The sequence below is a fragment of the Myodes glareolus genome, chromosome 26, assembly GCF_982192425.1.
Source record: "Myodes glareolus chromosome 26, mMyoGla1.1, whole genome shotgun sequence".
NCBI classification, from domain to species: domain Eukaryota; kingdom Metazoa; phylum Chordata; class Mammalia; order Rodentia; family Cricetidae; genus Myodes; species Myodes glareolus.
In genome coordinates, this window is record NC_142051.1 from 36,994,261 (window position 1) to 37,015,835 (window position 21,575).

The 21,575-nt window shown below is 41.2% G+C and overlaps 1 protein-coding gene across 3 annotated transcripts in view; it reads left to right on the forward strand.

Annotated features, from left to right (window-relative positions):
- The first annotated feature begins 1,843 nt into the window (after nt 1-1,843).
- Nucleotides 1,844-21,575, forward strand: part of Nedd1 (NEDD1 gamma-tubulin ring complex targeting factor) — a 34,274-nt gene continuing 14,542 nt past the window's right edge. For 2 of the 3 annotated variants that reach the window (XR_014999779.2, XM_048418185.3), the window contains exons 1-6: nt 1,844-1,932; nt 4,437-4,580; nt 8,003-8,097; nt 8,900-9,016; nt 11,421-11,561; nt 20,527-20,756. Coding sequence is in view for 2 of the 3 variants with exons in the window: in XM_048418185.3 (XP_048274142.3) it covers nt 4,445-4,580; nt 8,003-8,097; nt 8,900-9,016; nt 11,421-11,561; nt 20,527-20,756 (719 nt within the window). In the remaining variant the exon portion in view is untranslated. Of the gene's footprint in view, nt 1,933-1,980; nt 2,000-4,436; nt 4,581-8,002; nt 8,098-8,899; nt 9,017-11,420; nt 11,562-20,526; nt 20,757-21,575 lie in introns of those variants that run through there. The other variant, XM_048418186.3, reaches the window with a different exon arrangement.

Genomic DNA, 21,575 nt, shown 5'->3' on the forward strand with positions numbered 1-21,575 from the left:
TGGCAATCTGTAACTAATTGGGTAAAATACATGTCTAAATTTAACTTATATATCTAATTTAAATATACTAACTGTTAAATAGCTAGCAGGTAATGATACCCACTTCTCAAGTGCCTTTACAGATCTTAGAGTACAGCATTTAACAAAAGAGCTTCTAACACAGAGACGTGCCAGCTCCTGTAGCATCCTACAGCTCCTCCAAGATATATGGTTACAAAAGACCTTCCACATAGAGGCTTGCATTTGGGTATAGCAAAGCCACCCAAATAGCAAAAAAAGTGGCCTTTCACCTCATCAGCTTCCTGGACGCTACACTGGGGAATTCATTGTCTCACCCTGCCAAGACAGGTAGACTAAATCTTCCCAGGATAGAAAAATCTTTGGGCTTCCTGGACTCAGCGGCTAATGGCAAGCATTGCTTCTAAGACTGGTGTTTGCCAAAGACTATTACAGAGAGACTTGAGATTGTCTATTTAGCTTAAAAAGTTGTCTCATTTCTGCTCATTTATCCCTCTTAAATCTGCCTAGTGGCATTTAATGACTTAAGGTAGTGGTAACTCATTACTTCATTTGTTAAGTTTCCTGATAAAAATACAGACAGCATTTAGTATAGACAGAAAGTATGCCTCTTTCACATGCTTCATCATCCAGGATTAACAGGTTTCAAATGTATCTTCAGAGATCCAGAGTTCCCAATTCCCTTTAACTGTCTTCTAAAATATTCCTGTTCCAGTTGTCTTACAGATACCTGCAAGTTTCTGGGGAAAAAAAAAAGTTCTGCTGCTTTATCAAAAACTCAGGTCTGGTAAAAATACTAACAGTCTCCAGAGCCTGTTTTTAACCCCATCCATTTTTAAGCATATTTTACAAGTCAATCCTGTTGTCTGGACTAAGACCAACTTACAGAGGGCCTTCTAGACAATGCAGGCACCTGCACCAGCTCCTGGGACTTCATCATTGGGATCAACTTTCCTGGCTCAAAAGGACACCAATCAACTAAAGTCTGATTTTAAAGGGCATATCTTCCCAGAAAGTCCCCTCCCCAGGGAGGGTCAAGACCACTCTCACAGGCTATTTAAAGTGTGCCTCCAGAGAACACACGGTCTTCCCTGTTCTCCTTTCCCAACTCTGTGTTTTCCTGGAGGGCCACTGGGAAATGCTGGTATCCCTTAAGCTGGGATTTTTTTTATCCGGTTTGATTTGATCTGATTTAAATTATTCCATCGGCAGAGAGGTTTATCTGGTCGAAAAAACTTTACAAGTTCATTGGCCCCTTTCCACTCCGATACAATTTTCTTCAAAAAAATAACACTGAGATAGTGTTCACGGAACTGACCCAGTCCACCTCTGAATTTGTTCTCAACTACCAGGGTTAGGGTTCGGTTTGGGTTAGTTGTTTCTCAATTACTAGTTTCCCATGGTTTCCTCTCCTAAACCAACATCCATGTTGATTCCCTTTATTAAGGACTTTGTCACATCTTCCTTGCGACAACTGGGATACCTTTTTGAAGTACCTGACAGTTGCACATGTTGGCTTCGACATTCCTGTCTTTTCCACTGCTCTCCCTTGCTCTTGACATTTACATATAGAGTTGTTACTACTAGCTCCCTGGAATGGTGAACTCCATCAGGCCAAGGGACCTGTATGGCCACAGATCTCTTGTTCCTCTAGGGCTAAACCCATTAGCACACACCAGGTAGCTTAACAAGGTGCCTGGCAAACAGGCCCCCAAGGCCCGGGAGCTCCAGGATAGGATAACTTCCCTAGCACCGCCCCAGTGCTGCGGTCTCAGCCAGCACGCGCTGAGCGGACGCTCCGGGCTCTGCCTCCCCGTGACGTCACGCGGGGCGGGACTTCCGGCCGCCCAAGTTTAACAGTCCAGGCGGGAGCCGGAAGCGCGGCCGCGGAGCGGGTGGTCCCACGCCTGAGAGGTGAGTTTCCGCCGGACGGGGGAAACTGTGTGCACCCCGGTTCAGGGCCGCGTCGGGGGACCCCAGGGTCGGTCAACTACGGCCCGGCGCTTGGCGGCGGCGGGCGGGCGAGCGAGCGCGCGCTCCCGGCGGAGAGTGGCCCGGGACGGGACGGGACGGGGTCACAGGCCCGAAGAGTTGCGGGCCGAGCTGCCCCGGGCGGCCTGCTCTCCTTCGGGTCCGCAGCCGCCCTGGGCCTGGGGTGCGACCCCGGAGAGCTCTCTCTCTTGCAGTCTAAGGGTGCAGTTAGTTGGTCGCTGTCGCTGGTCTTTCGCTGGACCCTGCCCGAGCGACCGATTGTCAGATCCCAGAAGTCAAGCGAGGGAAACGTGAGACGACCTGGGCGGGTCGCTTTAAGGCAGCTTTTGGGAATTTTGATCCACCCTGTCCCGTAGCTGCTGCCCCTTCTGTGGGGTTAAGGTAGCGACTCCTTGGAGTTGTGTTGACTGCACTTAAGAGTCTGCTTTTAGGGGACGGGGGTGGGGGCATAGGGTACATGCTTCTGTCAGCGGATAGAAACATTGTCTACAATCCAACAGGTGACTGCAAGTTTTGAGCAGCTCCTGGCAGGGGCACGTCTACCCCTGAACCACCCATGCACTACTGTATCTCGGCAGCACACCCAGCAGTCCCGGGAGTTTCTGGCTAACAGTTTTAGCCTTTCCCTAAACGTTAAACATTTTTCTTTTCTTAAAACATTTTCTCAAAAAAATTATTTCCTTTCTCTCGGGAATGAACGGTTTCTGTTTCAAGAGTTTTATCTTGTCCTCTGGAGCCCGTTAGAGATAAGTCTGGTGCTTTGTTGATGAAATGGGGGCCTGTCCGTGGCCACTGTTGGCCTGTGACATTGGCCAACACGACATCTCGAGTACTCGGTTCAATATGTTGAAGCAGCAATAGTATCCTTTAAAAAAAAGTAACCACTTATTCAAGTATCAGTGAAACTCTGTTGACCTATAAAGAGATATATCCTGTGCGGCTACCATAGATTTTTTTTTTTTTAAATCACCGATTTAAAAATAGTACCTGGTTTTTCTCCCTTGATTTTACTTACAAGAAAAAGCTGGTTGCAACCCACTTCATCGAAATTCATTGCTGTATATTAGTGTTTAGGGACGGGCAGTAGGACTAGCTGTATTGTTGACGGCTTGTTATTGGATAATAATACAATACTCTTTTATTTGTTGGTTTGTTTTGTGTTTTGAGACAGGGTTTCCTCTGTGTAGCCCTGGCTGCCCTGGAACTCACTCTGAAGACCAGGCTGACCTCAGACTCAGAGATCTGCCCACCTTTGCCTCTGGAGTGCTGGGATCAAAGGCGTGGGCCACCATGGCCCAGCCCTATAATACAGTACTCTCGTACCACCTATACTGAGGGTGGGAGTCTATGTCCTGCTTTCTTCTCTCCTGAGTGCACTGTTTCCCACACCACCTGCTGCTCTGCTCTTCAGAGTGCCTGGAGCAGCCCCTTGGATTTCTTTCTGGACAACTTTGGCTTTGCCTTGTGGCATCACTTTGTTAGAATTATGGGTTGGAATATCACACTGAATAAAAAGTGAGAGATCAAACGTTGATATTAGAGCCGGGCGGTGGTGGCACAGGCCTTTTAATCCCAGCACTCGGGAGGCAGAGGCAGGTAGATCTTTTGAGTTCGAGGCCAACCTGGTCTACAAGAGCTAGTTCCAGGACAGGCTCCAAAGCAATAGAGAAACCCTGTCTCTTAAAACAAAAAACAAAAAAGCAAAATAAAAAAAGAGTTGGTATTAGGAGACAGTGACAGCTTCTTTAACCATGCTGCTAATTTTAGACTTTGGAAAACTTGAGATAATGGGATTGAGACTTCTAGGTACATATTTTAAAAGATGAGAACATAGGTACTTTTTTTTTGTGGAGCACTTATGGATCAGGAATGTTTAAAATCTCTTATATGAGGAGTCAGGCATTGTTATGGGGACAAATAAGACAGCAGAAGTTTCATGAGCAACATTGAATTGGGTGGTGGAATACAGGGTAACTGGTGAATGGCTGCTTCCGCCACAGTAGATAGGGAACCTTCCTTTTAGAGGCAGAGATGTTGGAGCTGAGACCTGAACGATGGGAGGGTGGTTTAGGGGGCCTGGGGGCAGTTTTCCAGGTAAAGGGGGCAGCAGGTGAGGTGACACCAAGGTGAGGGTGCCCTTGGCTTATGCATAGATACAAGAAGGCCAGTGGTTGAGGTCTCTGTGGTCCCAGGCAGGAGAGAAAGGAGATCAGCACTGGTTTACCTGTCCTGTGAGGTGGGCTGAGGAGGTTGAACTTGTTGCGGTTGCTGGGGGAGACTCTTGGCAGGATGAGCTAAGAGTGTGTGATCTGTCTAATGTTCAGATCTCTCGTGTGTGCGCTGTTTGGAATAGAACATTAATTTTCATTTTGGCTTTTAAAGATTGCTTTCCCGTAATTGTCTATGTTGCTCTAAACTTTTTATAGGCTCAGTCATGGAGGAAAACCTCAGATTTGCTTCGTCAGGCGATGATATTAGAATATGGGATGCTTCGTCTATGATATTGGTGGATAAATTCAACCCCCACACGTCACCACATGGAATCAGTTCAATATGTTGGAGCAGCAATAGTATCCTTTAAAAAAAAGTTAACAACTTTTTGCTAGTCTTCACTGACTAGTGAAGCCGTATTGGGCCATAAAAAGAAAAGTATTTTGTGTTGCTACCGTAGATTTTAAAAAATACAGATAAAAGTATTACATATGCATGTGCTCTTATTTTCTCCGTTGATTTTATTTTTAAAAAATTGGTTGCAGCCTATGTCTTTCAAACTTGCTATATATTAGTCTTCAGGTACAGGCAGTAGAATTCTATTGTGTGCAGTTTATTATAGAACACACAGAATAAGGAGTTTTGTAGTGCATCGGGGAGACTTGGGGATTATATTCTGTATCTCCATTTGGGTATTTGTGAATCTGATCCGGAATTCATTGAGCGCTTGGGAGCAGAAGCAAGAGAGGGAGGAAATTTAAAAAACAAACAAAAAACCAGCTGTCCTCCATTCGTATCTTCCTGATGATATGCTTGGATTTGTCTTTTCTGTCTGTGATGAAAACAGCATCATTTCCCAACAGACAAAATGGGTTGAGTTTTCCTGCGCTTTCCTGATTGGCATGCTCCCTGTATTGGTGAGCTTCTGAATGGGTGTGATGGGAGCTTGTCAGCTAGGGTTTATCATCCTCACATCGTTAGCATTTTGGTCTGACAGGTCCTTGTGGGGACTTTCCTGGGCATCATAGGAAATGTTCCTGGCCTCTACTGCCCAGCCTCGAAATGCCTTGTAACTCCCAGTCATGATGGTCCAGATGCCTCAGGTTGCTGGACTCCCTTGCAGTTGAGGGCCTCTGCTGTAGATGAAGCATTCTTAGTTTTCTTAATGTGAAAATATGAAAATACTCGATGTCATTGGTAGGCTAGAAATTCATTTTCTGTGGAACACATACTGTGTTGAAACTACCGTCAAGTGTTAAGAATTGTCTGCTTTTTACCAGTATCAAAGTATTAATTTCTTCCTGATGAAAGGAAAACTGACAAAGCTTTAAAACATGACTGATTTATGAACAAATGTATTAGGAATTTTTAATCTCAAATGCCTATTCTTGCACATACATAACAAATGACAAGTTTTCTTATTGAATTAAATTTCCCTCTTGATCATCCCTTGATTTTTGCATTGGAGCAGCAGTGAAACCAATTATTTTGATGCTCTATTAATCAAACTTGTGTGAAGGACTCTCCAGCCTGTCATGTGGAAGCTATTTTAAGGAGAGTGGCAAGTGTATGAAGTTGATCCTCTCTATTTTTAGTTTTTAATTGTGTTTATAGTTTCATTTTTTTTTTTCTGGGACTGTTTAAGAAAAGAAATAGGTTGTGTTTTTTATCCTTAGCTTGGTTTCAGGGAGTGTTTCCAGGAGCTTGTGTTAATGGCTGCTGTGGCAGTGAGGGAGTGCTGTGCTGTGTGACTTTCAGGAGCAACTCCTATTTGTGTGCAGAGAGCATTGTGTCAGTCACACTCCTAAAGAGGCTGTGGTTCTTCCATGCCCGTTGTTACTGAAGAACAGAGTTCTAGACTCGGCGACTTAGGTTTCAGCGTGTAAGATCTAAGAGCAGGTTTAATATGAGGTGCCAGGGAAGTTCGTTCTTTTAGTTTCTTTAGGTGATGTTCCACCCTTCTCTAATACTCCCAAAACTACAAGAAAAACTTCGAAACTCACTTCCCCTCTTCCTGTGGTTCTCTGTCTGTGTTCTTGGGGTGAAATGTAAGCAGAGAGGCAGTGGCTTCTCACTGTGGCCCTGTGTGGGTGGGAACTGTTTTATTTCCCCTAGAGATGATGTGCGCAGCTTGCTCTGCAATTGGTAGAGGAACCTCCGCTCGGCACTTAACCAGGGCCTGCTGAGTTTAGAGATGTGCAAAATACTCGTACTGTAAAAGTAAGTTTGTCCCTGCGCTTGCAGGGAAGGGCGTGGGCGCCTAGCTCTGTGCATTTCTGCACAAATCCAGAATCCACAAACCAGAGAAACGTGGACTCTTTTAATGAGCAGTTCATGTTGATGGCAGCTTACCTGTTATCTGAGACCTCATTCTTAGGGGAGAAGACGGTGACCCTCCATCCTTGACTCTACCAGAGACTCATTCTTAGGGTAGAAGGTGACTGCCCCCACACACACACCTAGGTGAGCCTCATCCCAGTGGAGCTCAGAATAGATTAACTTTATTTTTTAAAATAATACATTGGCTGGAGTGATGCTCAGTTACTAGAGACTTGTCTAGCATGAATGAAGCCCTAGGTTTGGTTGTAAGCACCACATTAAGTCAGAAATGGTGGTACATGCATGTAATCTTAGCTTTTGGGAGGTAAAGGCAGGAGGATCATAATCTCAGGGTCATTCTAGGCTACAAAATGAGTTTTGAAGCCAGCTTAAGATATTTGAGACTGTCTCAGAAACAACAACAAAAATGATCTATTCATAAAATATCTGAATATTATGTACACTGTCCCAAATAATATAGTAAGGATTATCCAGAAGTTCCCACTACTTCCATGCATAGAGTTTGCTTCCTGAAAGTTGAAAGTTTAAAGTTCCTATATTCTGGAGACAGCAAGATGGCTTAGGGGTGAGGATGCTTCTTGCTGAACCTGATGAGCTGAATTCGCTGAACCCGGTTGGTGGATGGAAGGAGAGAATGACTTCCCTGAGTGTCTTCCCTGACCTCCATACCCGGAATGTGATATGTTGGTGTGGTCCACACATCCACATACATGTAAAGTGTACAGATATCGTAATGCACTATGACTTTCAAAATCAAACTCTTATTCTTGATTACATCATGTAATCATTCTGGTTTAAAATACCCTGTTTTGTGTTTACTTATTACTCATGTATAATTTATATAGAGTAATGTAATTAAAATTTTAAGTGAAGATTAATTTAAAGTTTAAATTTGCATAGCATAAGCAGTTTTTTTAAACCACAATCAGTTGTGTTTACTGTACTCCATAATACTCCTTCTTAATATGTTCTTGCTTGAAGCGTCTATGACAGTGACTTCAGTCCTGAGAAAACATTGGTCTTCATTCTTGGAGAGTGGCGTGGACACCAGCTGTCTAGCTGCAGCCGGGACTGAGTAATGGCTTAATAAATGAGTCCCATAAACTGACTTTGTACATGACAGAGCTGGTTGTTGTTTGTGTGAGCTGCTCTTACTGGGTTCTCACTTCTGAAAGGATAAAATTAGACCTTCTGGCCCACCCTGGGAAGGGAGTAGTGTTTCACACGAGCTAAGTAGCTTCCAGATGATAGCATGGCCAGAAGGGATGGTTCTCCCTGCCCTCCCGAAGAAGAGAATTAGCAGCGGGAACCACTGTAAAAGCTGTGTCTCAGCTGTATTTGTGTCCCTGTCTCGGCGTTGGCTTACCTGACTGCCCCATGACCATAGCTGGGGGCTGTGGGTGCCCATGCACTGTTGGATGCTCCCTAACTCTTCATTCAGATAACTTCCTAGTGACAGCGTCTTCTAGCGGAGACAAAATAGTGGTGTCAAGCTGCAAATGTAAACCCGTCCCGCTTTTGGAGCTTGCTGAAGGGGTAAGTTGTTTGCTTTTTAAACCATTTAAAATATGTTTTGCTTAAGTGACAATGACTTCTTTGTCTTGGCTCTTTGTGTTTTAACACATTTTTTCTCCTGAGTTTTAAATACTACAGTAACAGGTGGCATGTATATGCTTACTTGAAAGGCTGTTAGGTGACATTATATTGAGTCCTAGAAGACCTTAGTTTCAGTTTCCCCTCCTGTTGATGGGTGACTTAGGTCGCTAGGTTAACTTGACCTTATGAACCCTCATGATGTAACGCTCTGCTGACTGAGCGCAGGATCATCAACAAAAGACTAGCTCTGAAGATGTCCTTCCACTTTAAATGGTGACCACTTAGGACTCAGGGCTCTGCCGGGGCCTTCCTTAAGCACCTGAACCAGATCAGCTTGTCAGTAAGTCCTGGGCCCATAGCACCACCATAGCCCAGCTTAGAAATTATTTAAAGGTCTTATGTTTAGCATTTTCTGAGCAGAGATTAATTTTAGGACATTTTATAGAGATCCTAGAGAAGGTCTTAGCCAGGGAAGACACTAAGCACATGCCTGATGGGAGAGCTTCCTCTCACCGCACTCCATAGGAAACACCACCAATTTTTGATTTTCTTGATGTCGTAGGATGAATAAGCTGTTGGTTCTCCATGAAGGATGATGAGAGACTAAATTTTTAGTTGCGAGTATCAGCATCTCTGCTTGTAACTCAGCACATTCATTGTCATGCTTGCTGTGTTGGCTGAGACTGCATCACCTCTGGGACCTGTTAGCTAATTTCATTTGTTTGTTTGTTTGTTTAACTAGCAAAAGCAGACATGTGTCGATTTAAATTCCACATCAATGTATTTGGCAAGTGGAGGCCTAAATAACACTGTTAATATTTGGGATTTAAAATCAAAACGAGTTCATCGGTCTCTTAAGGTAAGCAAATATATTTTAAATGTTTATGGAATGAATGGCTCACACTCTTTTTAGAATGGTTACCAAACATTGCCCTTATAATTGAAGTGAGACTTATTGGGGAATGCAGTCTATCTAGCTGAAATTTTCCCTCATAGAAATTACTGACACATGTTGCCTTTTCATTATTACTATTATTATTATTTTTTCACGTATTCAAGTATTTCTCCTATTTTGAATGAACTACTTCCTTGGGTTTTTCTTTTTCTGAGGTGTAGTTTTGTCATCAGTGGTTTTGGGAAAGCGTGTGTGGTTCTGGAGTTTAGTAACCAGAGTTAAACTTGGTAATGAAGTAATTAAAATAATTCACTATGTGAAGTCCACGTTCCCTTAGGTAATTTTTTCTAGGTTCCGAAATAAACGTTCATATCAGGAAGGTCTGTGATTAAGACTTTCTTAACTCTATTTTTTTCTTTTTTAATATTTAGAAGATGAACTACAAAGTTATTTTTGAGTTTGTCGTTTAAAAAGATTTAATATGAAAACTGTAAGTAGTTGTATATCCGTACGCCCTTGCCTACACAGAGAACTTCCTGTTACCATGTGAGAGTAATCCTGCCCTCCTGTCATCCCGTCTCCAGACATTGTCCTGGACATCTTAGCACCATTGAGTTAATTCTGAAGATTATTAAGCAGAGCTAAACTTTGGAGACTCTTGACTGTGGAAAAGGACAGGTTGCTGCTGATGAAGTAGTTAGCTTTTGTCAGGTTTCTTACTGTGCAGCCATTGTGCTTGGAAATGCTGCTTCTGTTTCTTTTAGTAACTGCAGAGCAGCAAACATTATTCTCATGTGCAGATGGAGAAACTGAGTCAGCTGTTAATGAACTGGCTCTTTGTGAGCCTCAGAGTGATCTCTGCAAGTGCAGACCCTGCTCTGCTCTGTGTATAGTATTTCCATTGTGTACTGTCGGAGTTCACACTGCTTAGACAGACTCGTCTGAGGAGGGAGTCTGCGAGAGCCGAGAGGAGGGGAGTCTTTGGTCAGTCTGTCAGTTCTCTGGCATGCGGTTGGTGCATAGCAGATGTTTCCTGATAACTGGAGTTAGGGAGACAGCTGCTCCTTCACAAAGTGGCAGAACTCCTATTGGATGGCACACTCTTAGTTCCCTGTGACAACAGTGCACAGGACATAAAAATACTCCACAGGCACCTGTTGTTCGGTAGGAGAGAGGGGATGTTTGAAGGGTTTCTTCATAAAGTTGTAGTGTGAGTGTGGTGTGCTAGCCACACTAGTCTTGATAATCCATTAGTTATTTTGTATCAAGTTAAGTATATTTATGTCAGTAATAAATAATAAATAGAACACTATATTGCTAAAAAGGAAAACAAAATCCCATCCTTCAGGTCAGTGTTCCATGTTCCTGCTAAACATCTCTGATTTGATGTTTGGGAACACTCTTTGTGAACTCAGTTTCTTCAAAGTCATGAACTTTTGGTTTCCTCAGAGTAGATGCTGTTCATATTTGGTAGGCAGTCTGCAGTGTTGGAGGCCATAGGCTTTGGAGTTTGACTCTTAGCACATATATAAGATGGCACTGGTCTCCTAATTTTCGTTGTGTTGTGAGCCTCATCAGTAAGTGGGGCAAATGACATTGATTTTAGGATTTTTACAGAGTGACTGGATGGCCTATTAGTCCCAGCTGAGAAAGTGCTCAGCCAGTGGGAGCAGCTGCTGTCTGATGGCTCAGATGTTTCTTTGTCTTTCTCCCACTTGTTCATGTCTGGTTTCCTTCCTCTCTCCATAACTCACCTCTTCTTTTGTTTATTTGCTTATTTGTCATTTGAAATAAGACCTTGCTATATAGCTCAGGCTAGCCTAGAGCTCTACGTAGTACAGGCTAGTCTTGAGCTCATGGACCTTCTCAGCGCTGGGATTCCAAGTGTGTACTGCCACTCCCCACTCTCGTCCTGTAAGGTTGGACTTAATTTTATGTTTCTCTCTCTGTGCATTTGACAGTGATACCTGTTTTCTCCCTTTGACCCCTTGATGCCACTGTTTAGTTAGCGTTTGTTCTTTCTACTGTTTTGGTACTAATTTCAGCACCTTTAGTTGAACAGTGATACTCGAGCAAACATTTAACTTCAAATTAAGGTTGTCTGTCAGTGGAAGTCAGTTCTCTAAGGTGAACATTAAGTAAGTTACCCTTCTAGAATGTTTATTGTTTCAGAGTCCGTGGACATGTAACATGGCCCTGAACACTGTCTTCTGAGGAGACTCCATTTGGATTGTGTGGTTTCCCAATCAGCTCAGTAGTGTTGTATTGAAGGAAACTGTTAGCGCAGGTGTTGATTGACAGCTGTGCTCTTTTCTGTTCATCAGAATGTGGGGCTAATGGCTGCTGTTCCTGTATTCGTTTCCTTCAGGATCATAAAGCTGAAGTCACTTGTGTGGCCTACAATTGGAATGATTGCTACATTGCTTCTGGGTCTCTCAGTGGTGAGATTGTTTTGCACAGCATAACCACGAATACATCCAGCACACCTTTTGGCCATGGAAGTAATCAGGTATGGTATCTTTTTTTCTAAATTTAAGCTGATTAATTATATTTTGAATTACTTTACATAAAATAAGTTTAAATTTCTAACATTTAAAAATTTATTTATCTTGTTTGAAGATGTCTAGCTAATTTTTAATGACAGTGTTTGACAAAGATAAAGTAAGCTAATATATACTAGAATGCTTATGAATTTACTTATATAGTTAAATATTTGATCTTTTGATACTCTAACTTTATCTATAACAAAATGTAACTATTTGCTAATAATACAGTCTTAAGACTAGGATTTTAATCTTTTCATGGCATTTCTGTTACAGAAGTGTTGTGCAGTTCAAACTGTTGTCCGTAAAGACAGGTACACACATGCATATGTCATGTATAGGACATTATTTTATTTAGATAGAGTCACGTAAATTTGGGGGAGAAAAAGTTTTTTTTAAGCATGTAGTAGTTAAAAAAAATCAAAGCTTACTCATACATTTCAGGTAAGTCCAGAAATCTTTAGGGAAACTTTTAAAAAGAAAAATTAGTCAATTCGATATTTTCCTTGGTCAAAAAATTGTTTAACTTTTTTCTTAAAGGCATAAGAAATGTCCTAATGAATCCACTCTTTGGCTGACAGTCTTGAAAATTTTTAGAGATGATTCCAGTAAGGTAGATCTTTTAAGGTAGATATGTTGTGTTTAGTCTCAGAGGGATGAGAGGTAGTGGTGTGTGCTCTTTATACCGGGCTTTTTATTCTCACCGCTTTGGCCACAACTAGTATTAGGTAAAAGACAAGAGATCTTTGTTGCTGGAAGGGTTTTTTTTTAAATTGTTATTTTAATAATATGTGCTACTTTAGGAAAATTTAAAGGATACTTAATTGGACAGGCAAATAGCACCTTTTGAGGTCCATGTGTGTGAGGAATAAGGGAGCTATAAACACAAGTGTGAGTTGGGGGAGTGGTTTAGAAGAGTTGAGAAAATCAGGAATACAGGCGGGACCATAGAAAGGGAGAGTTGGGTTTTGCTGTGACAGTGTGACAGAGCGGCTCCAGTTGCTGCTCTCTGGTTTGTTAGAATTAGGTCTCCACATGTGTACATTATAATGGGGACACAGCTTACGTCTTTGTCTGCAGCCATGCCCAGCTTTGCACCTTACCTGGGTAAAGACGCTCAATAAACATGTGGCTGTCTGAACATATTTAGAAATTACTGAGCTTTTAAGAGGCTGATCTAACTCTGGGAGAAAGGGTGTTTCATGTGGAGGAGATGACAGAAATAAGCAGGAAGGTACATAATGGATTTGGTGGAGGGAAGGAGTAAGAACAGGCTAGGAGGTAAGAGTGCAGTGTTGGCCGGGACTGGGTATGCCCATGTGCAGTGTGTGGCTTGTTCGTGACAGCATTTAAATGTCTGGGTGTTTCTAACAAAGCCAGTGTGAGAATTAGAATTGCTGAACAACGAATCCTTTCGAGATGACAGTGCTTTCCAGGTTTTATGGATGAGAATTAATGCTTTTAGTTTTCACAGATAGGTTCTTTAGAATATTAATATTGCTGTAAAAACCAACTATGTTTTATCTCTGTGTTTTCTCTTTATTTGTGTTTTGATCATCTAAAGCCTAAGCCTTCAGGCTGTGGAGCTACTGTAAACAATCACACCTTGGTCCGACATACATCTTTGTAAGGAACTAGAATAATGTGAATATGCATAACATATTCATAAACTTGTATGAATAAAAAATATGAAAAAACTTGTATGAATTTTTCAAAAGCCTGGCTTTTTACATACAAATTAGATATGGCCCTGTGTATTCACATACGTCTGCTTCCTGTATTTTGCTGGAGTCGTATTGCCAACATAGAGGACTTGCTACCATTTGCTGTTTCCCACGCAGAGGTCACTGAGTGGCTGCATTCCCTGCATACAACCTTTACTACTAGTTAGTATGCTTTCTCAGTTTATGGTTGAAAAGGTATGATTCTGGGACTTCGGTTCACAGAGTGGACTGACTGGAGGGTCAGCTGCCATTGGAGCCTTATTTCCTCTTGGCTCACTTTCTAGCTTGGTAGAAAGTTGCGAATGATTAAGATGGAGTATCTGAAGCTTCTGAGTACAGTTGCAAGATATATTAATTTAAGAGCATGGCAGTAATAAGTCTCTTCCAGTATCTCTGACTTCTCCAGCCATGAGTTCTTAGCCAAGTTTTCAGTATTAGGCATGAGTTCCCTCCTGTTGACTGGGCCTTCAGCCCAATTAGTTGACTTCTGTTTTACCCCCAAGACAGAAGTTGTGATGTTCTGCCAGGTTCATGAGTATTATGGTTCACAGGCTTACCGCTGGGTGGGACTGTGGGTTACTCTTCTCCCATGTTGCAGTACTCTGAGAATAAGTCCTCAGTGAGGAGCCTTCCAGCTCCTGTCCGTACCAGCTTGATTCCTCAAGTCCTGTGACAAAAATATGAAGCTTCGTACCTTCAAGTTGAGAAGGCATTCATGGGCAATGGTGCAAGCCTATATTGTTTTGGGGGTCTTTTGGACTTTTCTGATAAATGATCAAAAGGAAGTTTCTTCTGCTTAGTACGGAGGTTTTGTTTGGGTGGTCTAGACCAGTGGTTCCTAACCTTTTGAATGCTGTGACCCTTTAATACAGTTCCTCATGTGCTGGTGACCTCCAACCATAAAATTATTTTCATTGCTACTGTAATGAATCGTGATGGGAACAGTGTTTTCCAATGGTCTGGGGTGACCCCAGTGAAAGGGTTGTTCATCCCTAAAGGGGTTGCTACTCACAGGTTGAGAAATACTGGGCTATGAGTCTTGTGTTTTGTATTAGGAGCATATAACTTCATAAACTTGTATGAATAAAAAGTATGGGAAAACTTGTATGAATTTATAAAAAGTCTGGCTTTTTTACCACCTAAAGTGGCATGACTTCATTTGGTGTGCGTGCGTGCATGCGTGTGTGTGTGTGTGTGTGTGTACATATATATATTTATGTAAATTTAGGTAAACATAAAATAATATGATTTGCTATGACCTTTTCAAACATCTTTAGTGTTATTTAATCCCTGCCTTTTTCTTCCTCTGTATTATCCTTTCTCCCCAGTTAAGACCTTTCTCTCATTGTCTCCCTTTTCCTCTTCAAAGCTCTGGGGTCCTCCCACCCCACCCCCTGTAGAATTCCTTCTCTTTCCTCCTCTTCTCTCCCATACGCTCATCACAGGTAAACACTAGATGTCTTCAGGTGTGCAGTAATTGAATTTTGATTTTAGTTTTTTGATTGATTAGTTTTATCAGAAAACCGAATGAAGTTTATCTTCTTGTTTAGGAAACCAAGAGTGCATACAGCTCATGTGTAGTGCCAGTCCAGAGCAGTCAGAACCTGAGATGTTGTTGGACATGCTGCCTCCTCTTAGGACAGCCAGTATCTCTGAAGGGGCCTTAGTGGGCTTTGCTTTTACTTGGCAACACTAGGCTAAGATCAATGAATGTTAGCTGCTGTTGGGAACTTTTTTTTTTTTATTTTGAGACAAGGCTTCTCTGTAGCTTTCCTGGAACTGGCTCTTGTAGATCAGGCTGGCCTCGAACTCACATTAAAATCACTTTTGTGATTTACTGTATTATCTCATATTCTTTCATAAGCTATACCATTAAGAGAAAAATACATAGGCAGGAAAATAGAGTTGGCTTCTTTATATATAAGATCAGTTCTAGATATCTCAGAACAGTCCGTGTGGGGATTCTGCACACTCAAGTCTGACTTAGCATACTGGAAGTACTTGAAGGCGTTTTTACATTAGTTCTTTCCCTGCTGTTTAATTGCAGTTTATCTATCATTACCAGAAGGATAGAATTGCCACTTGAGCAATCATTAAAAATTCTATTATAAGATTTCTTAAAATTCATTTGAGATTTCAAATATATTAAATATTCATTTAAAAATTTAATCGTTCACAAAATCTCAAGTGTGTCAGACGTTGACATTCTAAAATTCAAGTATACAGTTGTTCAGCTCAGTTGTTGGTTCTTACTGTACCCAGGGTCTGGGTTATTGGGAAAAAGTAGTAGACAAGACACAATACATACCCATGATTAAATTGAAAATGTTATTTTTGTTTCTGTAAACAATCAAGGATTTGAGGTTGTAATCATCACCAGATTGGCTTAGAGGGAATGACAAGTCCTTGGTGTCTCTCAGAATCTGCATCAGACTGAAATCCATCAGAAGGGAGATTGCCTGGATGTGTCTAGAGTCTTACTTTGGAACGTCTGAGATGAACTGAAGCAGTTAGTTCTATGTGGAGCAGTGTTTTCTCCATGGGAAAAAGAAATACATTGCTCTGCAGAGCTGCTGTCAGCACTGGGCAAGTTCAGCAGCTTGGTCTCGATGAGGGTTTACCATGTTGCCTTTCCCCAAGCAGTTAAAAGTGTGGATCTGTATTATTGATGCCTTAGATTAAAAAGGGAGTTTGGGTAAAGCAGGCAAGGTTTTAAAATACACATGTTTAAACCCACTGGTTTTTCTTAAGTGAATAGTTTGTTTTATCTGTAGATTTTATAAGTCTTAATAAGCATGCTTGAGTACAAAGATCTGGTAACTGTGAGTGATTATTAATTATCTTTTAAAATGATAATTATTTTGTAAAGAATAAATTTAAGGCTGGAATATAGTTCAATTGTAGAAACCCTAGGAAGACCTGGGTTCTGTTTCTGGCTCTACAGAAAACTTTTAATTATAATTCACTTTATGCTAAAAAAAAAAGGTTTGACTGCAGAGCTTTATTTCTAGACTAGTGATCCTTATGTTTATAGGAGCATTAGTATAATTTATATTGGGGAGACATTTGGCATGATAACATGTCTTTAATAACCTATGTATTTCTTTAGCATCTGTTATATTCTTGTCTAGCTCCTGCGTTATGTTCTTAAAGCAGTCATATTATTATATGAGCATAAAATAAATTGCTACTTTGTTCCTATTTTGAGAGATTTTTTTCCCTTATGTTTTTCCTCTTCCTAACGTTAATGAAAATTATTTGAAAAATACTATGTTATGTGTTTCTGTATACATAGCTTTGTCTTCTTACAAAATCATTTTCTTTGTCTAAACTTGTTTCCTGCCTTTCTTTTGTCACTGTGTTGTGTCCCAGGTATGGTCATACTAATCCTTCTCACTAATTTTCAGTGATTGATTTTTATTACTTAATGTCACTGTTTGTGTTTACCTAAAGATTTTCCTATTTTAGATAGTTTTCAAATTTTTTATAATCGCTTGCACTATATCTTAATAATCTGAAAATCTCTTCTGCTTTTGGCCTTTTTCAATAAAATTTAGGAACAGGTTCACTGAGGAGCTAATATTTCAGCCATAGACGGTGAGTGGGCACAGAGCGGTCACCAGTCTGCGTCTGTTTCTGTGACTTGTGTTCAGATGGTTCTGAGCAGCAGCAGATGGGACTTGGGGCAGGCAGAGTTCCGCTGGGATCGAGGGAGGACACAGCAGGTTAGGGTGAAGTGGGGACTGAAGTGCTTGCTCTAGGAACAGGGGAACCGGCCTCTGGTGACCCATCTGTCCAGAGTAGACCTTTAATGTCTTCTCAGTGATCAGTGTCTCTGGTTAATGGCTTTGGGATAAATGAAGGAGGGATTCAGGGGTCTGAAATGATTTCTTCCTGCTGGAAGAGTGCCCTTGGCCAGAGAAGGGAACCGCAGGAAGCCGAACCCCCACTCCACCCCACAGAACTTCTGGAGAGAATGTCCACAGGTGGGAGGTGGTGTCCAGAAACCTTGAGACTGTTTCTGATCTGACAAAAAGAGAATCAGCAAAATTAAAAGGAAGTGAATAAAGTATTTACAGGGATCCGCTCTGTCCCGCTTCACATACAGGTCTGTGTACAGAAAGGTACTTAGGGTACCACCAGAAATGGTAAGCCATTTTTCTGTAGTTGTGAGGTTACAGTTGAATTTACTTTCTTTGTCATTTAAATTTTCTTGCAAGTACCCATAGTAGATATCAGAATTCCTTACCCTAAGAACCGCTTACTCCTTTCTGTAAATGAAATTTTATTGGGACACAGGTGTGGCTGCTCATGATGCAATGTCCTCAGCTGCATGATCACAGTGTGATGATGTGTTCACTTTCAGTGGATTTAGGACAAAGTTTGCCAGACCTCTACTTATATGAGTAGTATCTTTTATATTTAGAAACAACCTCTTGACAAAAACAAATGCATTCTTACATAGTGATAATGTGTTGTAAGAAAAAAAAAGCCAGGTGAGGTGACTCATGCCTTAATCCCAGCACTTGTGAGACAGAGACAGCTGGATTTCTGTGAGTTGGCCTGGTCTACAGAGCAAGTTCTAGGACAGCCAGGGCTACACAGAGAAACCTGTCTTGGAAAAAAACAAAAACCCAAACAAAGCAAACAGACAAAAAAAAAAAGATACTTAAAGTGCTTGGTCCCCCCTGCAATAAGCTTCTTAGTAGGTTCCCCTCCCTCCTGGAAATAATAAGGTCTGTAATAGAAAAATTGCATAACAAGTTATTAATTATTAAACATATTAATATGTATTTTACATAGTGTGGCAGGTTAGTACTTTGTTTGGCAAATGTCTTGATATTCTATAGAGATAGACCTGTCCAGAAGCGTCGCCCACAGCAGTGGTTACTTTGTAAATGACAGCACAGAGGTTAAGAGAATTCTAATGTTTATACCCAGGATCTTGGCTGAGCCTCTCCGTGAGGCTGCGTTTATCAGAGAGATATATATGGTTATCTTTAAACTTTTCCCCCTTACTATGTTTCTAATAGGCTACCCAAACTTGAAGTAGTTTATAGAATTTAGGTTATAACTAAATCAGGTCTTATCAATATCTGAAATTTTATTACATAAAGTAGCAAAGCTGTGTAGTGGCTGCAATGATTCTGGCTAGCAGTGTTTTTAGAGGTTAGCTGCCATGACTGACATTAGGATGACCCCCGTGTCCTCTGACAGACTACCACTTCTGTGACCCTATGGTCAGTTTTAAAACATTCTTTTTGTGCTTTTCAGTCAAATGTTGACCATATCCTTATGAATGCTTAAAAAGTGCTACAGAAAACTTTTAAGGAGTTTTTGTTTGTTTATTTATTTATACTTTGATTGTTTGCCAAATGAAATCACAAACATTCCAGGAAGTCCAGCACTCAGGCTCTGCAGAAATGGGGCAGAGCAAGAGGAAAACTAAGGGGCCCTGAGGGGAAAGAAGTGGTCTGGAGTCTGCCTGGGGTCTGAAACTTACACAACTGGTAACAATAGCTTGTCTCCCTAGGGGAGTCAGACAGAGGTGAGAAAGACAACAAACTGCTTTCTTAGGGTGGAGTGTTTGTGGCTCAGAGTTTACCTGTATCCCTAGGTTATAATTCCCCATAAAGCCAGTCTAAGAATGCTTACTTAGGGCCAGAGGTTGGTGGCCTTTCAACTTAATTGCATTAGCACACCTCCTACCCTTAAATCCAAACTGCATCCCAAAACTGCCTGTGACAATTTTATCTATGCAAGAGAATTGTTTATACAGGAGAAAAATAAGCAATCCTGTTTGTTCACTGAACTTATAAAATTTATATTTTATGCTGTTTAATCTTTAAGACTTGTAAAGTATTGCTTTTGAGTAATTTAGAAAGCTGCAGTGATCTATGGCTATGGTAAAGACATTTGGCGTTCTTTGTCTTTTTTTTTAATTAAGAATAAAAATTATTTTTGAGACAGGGTCTCCTGCAGTTTAGTGTGGCCTCCAGCTCACTATATAAGGTGAGCTTGAACTGTGATCTCTGCCTACAACTACTGGAGGGCCGGGATCACCTTCAGGATCTGACTCACCACCAGGGCCTAGCCTAAGGCATGCTCTGCAAGCTAGCTACAGCATCTGATTCTTCTGTAATCTGTGGAAAGGAACATTCCTGAATCTGTTCAGGCTGACCTGGACTACAGAAGAAAGCCTTACCCCAAACCAAAAATATAGTGACTAAAAGTGGCAATCAAAACAACAAACAAACAAAAAACCCCACATAGTTCTTTTTTTCCCCCTCAGATATAGACCAAAAGAAAGATTGTGTCTTCACCTGGTTGTGTTTTTTTGTCGGCAAAAATGGACACTAACTGACTCATCATTTTCTTTAACTACATGAGAACAAGGAGCCACATTTAATGAATTAACAGTGATTTATCTTGCTGTCAGTGTTTGGTAACAGATGTTTCTTTGGTCAGACTTTGTTCTATGTTATTTCTTAACTTTTGTTGGAGACAAAAGAAATCTTAGAATTAAGTAGATTATAAGGTTTTTAAAGCAAAATTAATTGTGTGATACCAATAGAAATCTAAAAGCAGTATTTTAGGAGAAGTAGATATGACTCAATCAATTTTATCCAAGACCTGTTTACTCAGCCTGAATCTTCTAGGCCAGATAAACTAGAAAGGAAGTTCCTGGTGGGGATTAGTGTTTAGAGAAAGGCCAGCACTGTCCTCAGGCTGATGCCTTTCCTATGAAGGTTCAGCCTGCCCCAGTCCCTCCTTTGTACTTCTGTGCTGGGTTGTCAGTTCCACAGGCCCCACACGGATTAGTGCATCTCAGAGTCTAAGGGGTATAAAGGAAATGAGGGTAAAATATTCTCACTCTCTCCCAGTGTTCTTTTGGGATTTGACTGGCTGTGCCTTGTATTTATGGTGACTGTTCTGAGCCTGGTTAATTCATACAGTCAACGTGGATACGTTGTATTAACAGTTGAAGTGGAGGAGATTGAAAAAGCTGTGTCAACTAAGAACATGAAAATGTTGCAGAGCCATCTTATAGCATGTTAAGTAATATGGTGGGATTTGTGGCCAAAACATGTCTGTCTTTTTAAATCAGAGAAGTCCTAACCCAGTGTAGACAGAAGTGATGGACTTCAGTCATGTGTATGGATGTTTATGACTGTGGCAGTCACACCAGTGTGTCTTTGTATCACAGCCTGTCCGGCACGTGAAGTACTCCCTGTTTAAGAAGTCTCTCCTCGGCAGTGTTTCGGATAATGGAGTAGTGACCCTCTGGGATGTCAACAGTCAGAGCTCATACCATAGCTTTGACAGTACACACAAGGCTCCAGCTTCAGGCATCTGTTTCTCTCCTGTCAATGAACTGCTGTTTGTAACCATAGGTCTGGATAAAAGAATCATCCTCTATGACACCTCAAGTAAGAAGTAAGTGTGACGTTATCTGGTCTCACCTGGCCAAGGCAGGCCTCTAACTAGCCAGTTAGCTAAAGATGGCCTTGAACTTGATCCTCTTCCTGAATACTTGAGACATAGGCCTATGTCACCACACCCAGTTTATGTGGTACTTAGCATCAGCCTAGGGTTTTCTGTGTGCTAGGCAAGCTATCTATCCACTGAATTACATCCCAGCCCTAAGTCCATGCTTTAATTTAATGACAGTTACTTCATTAGCAGACATGTTTGTGACTTACACAGGCATCTGATCTCTATCAAGGGATATGAACTTTTTATTTTGTTTTCTCATGTAGGAAAGAATAATGGATATGGCATGGACATTAGGATGCTTTTAGACCATGAATGGAGAGAGAGAGGGAGAGAGAGAGAGAGAGAGGGAAAGAGAGAAAGGGAAAGAGAGGTTCTTCATTGTATATCTTTGTTTCATCAGCCTTAAGATTCTTTTGTAAAGTATAACTAAACATTTTTTTAAAAGTTATAAACTGATTGACCCATTAGCTCAGACTTCTTATTAGCTCTTATAACTTATATTAACATGTTATTCTTATCTATGTTAGCCACATGGCTAACACCATTTTCAGTGGGGTAGGTCAACTAAACATATTTTAAAGCAGTTTTGTTTTAAAATTTATTTTCTGTATTAGAGTTCCTAACCTAATTATATTTTGGACTGGTATTTCTCTGTTATGGGTGCCATCCTGAGCACCATAATATATTTCAACACTGTTTTTGGTATCTCCCCACTAAGCACAGTGACATTTGCTGAGTTATGATAGTGTCCAGACATTA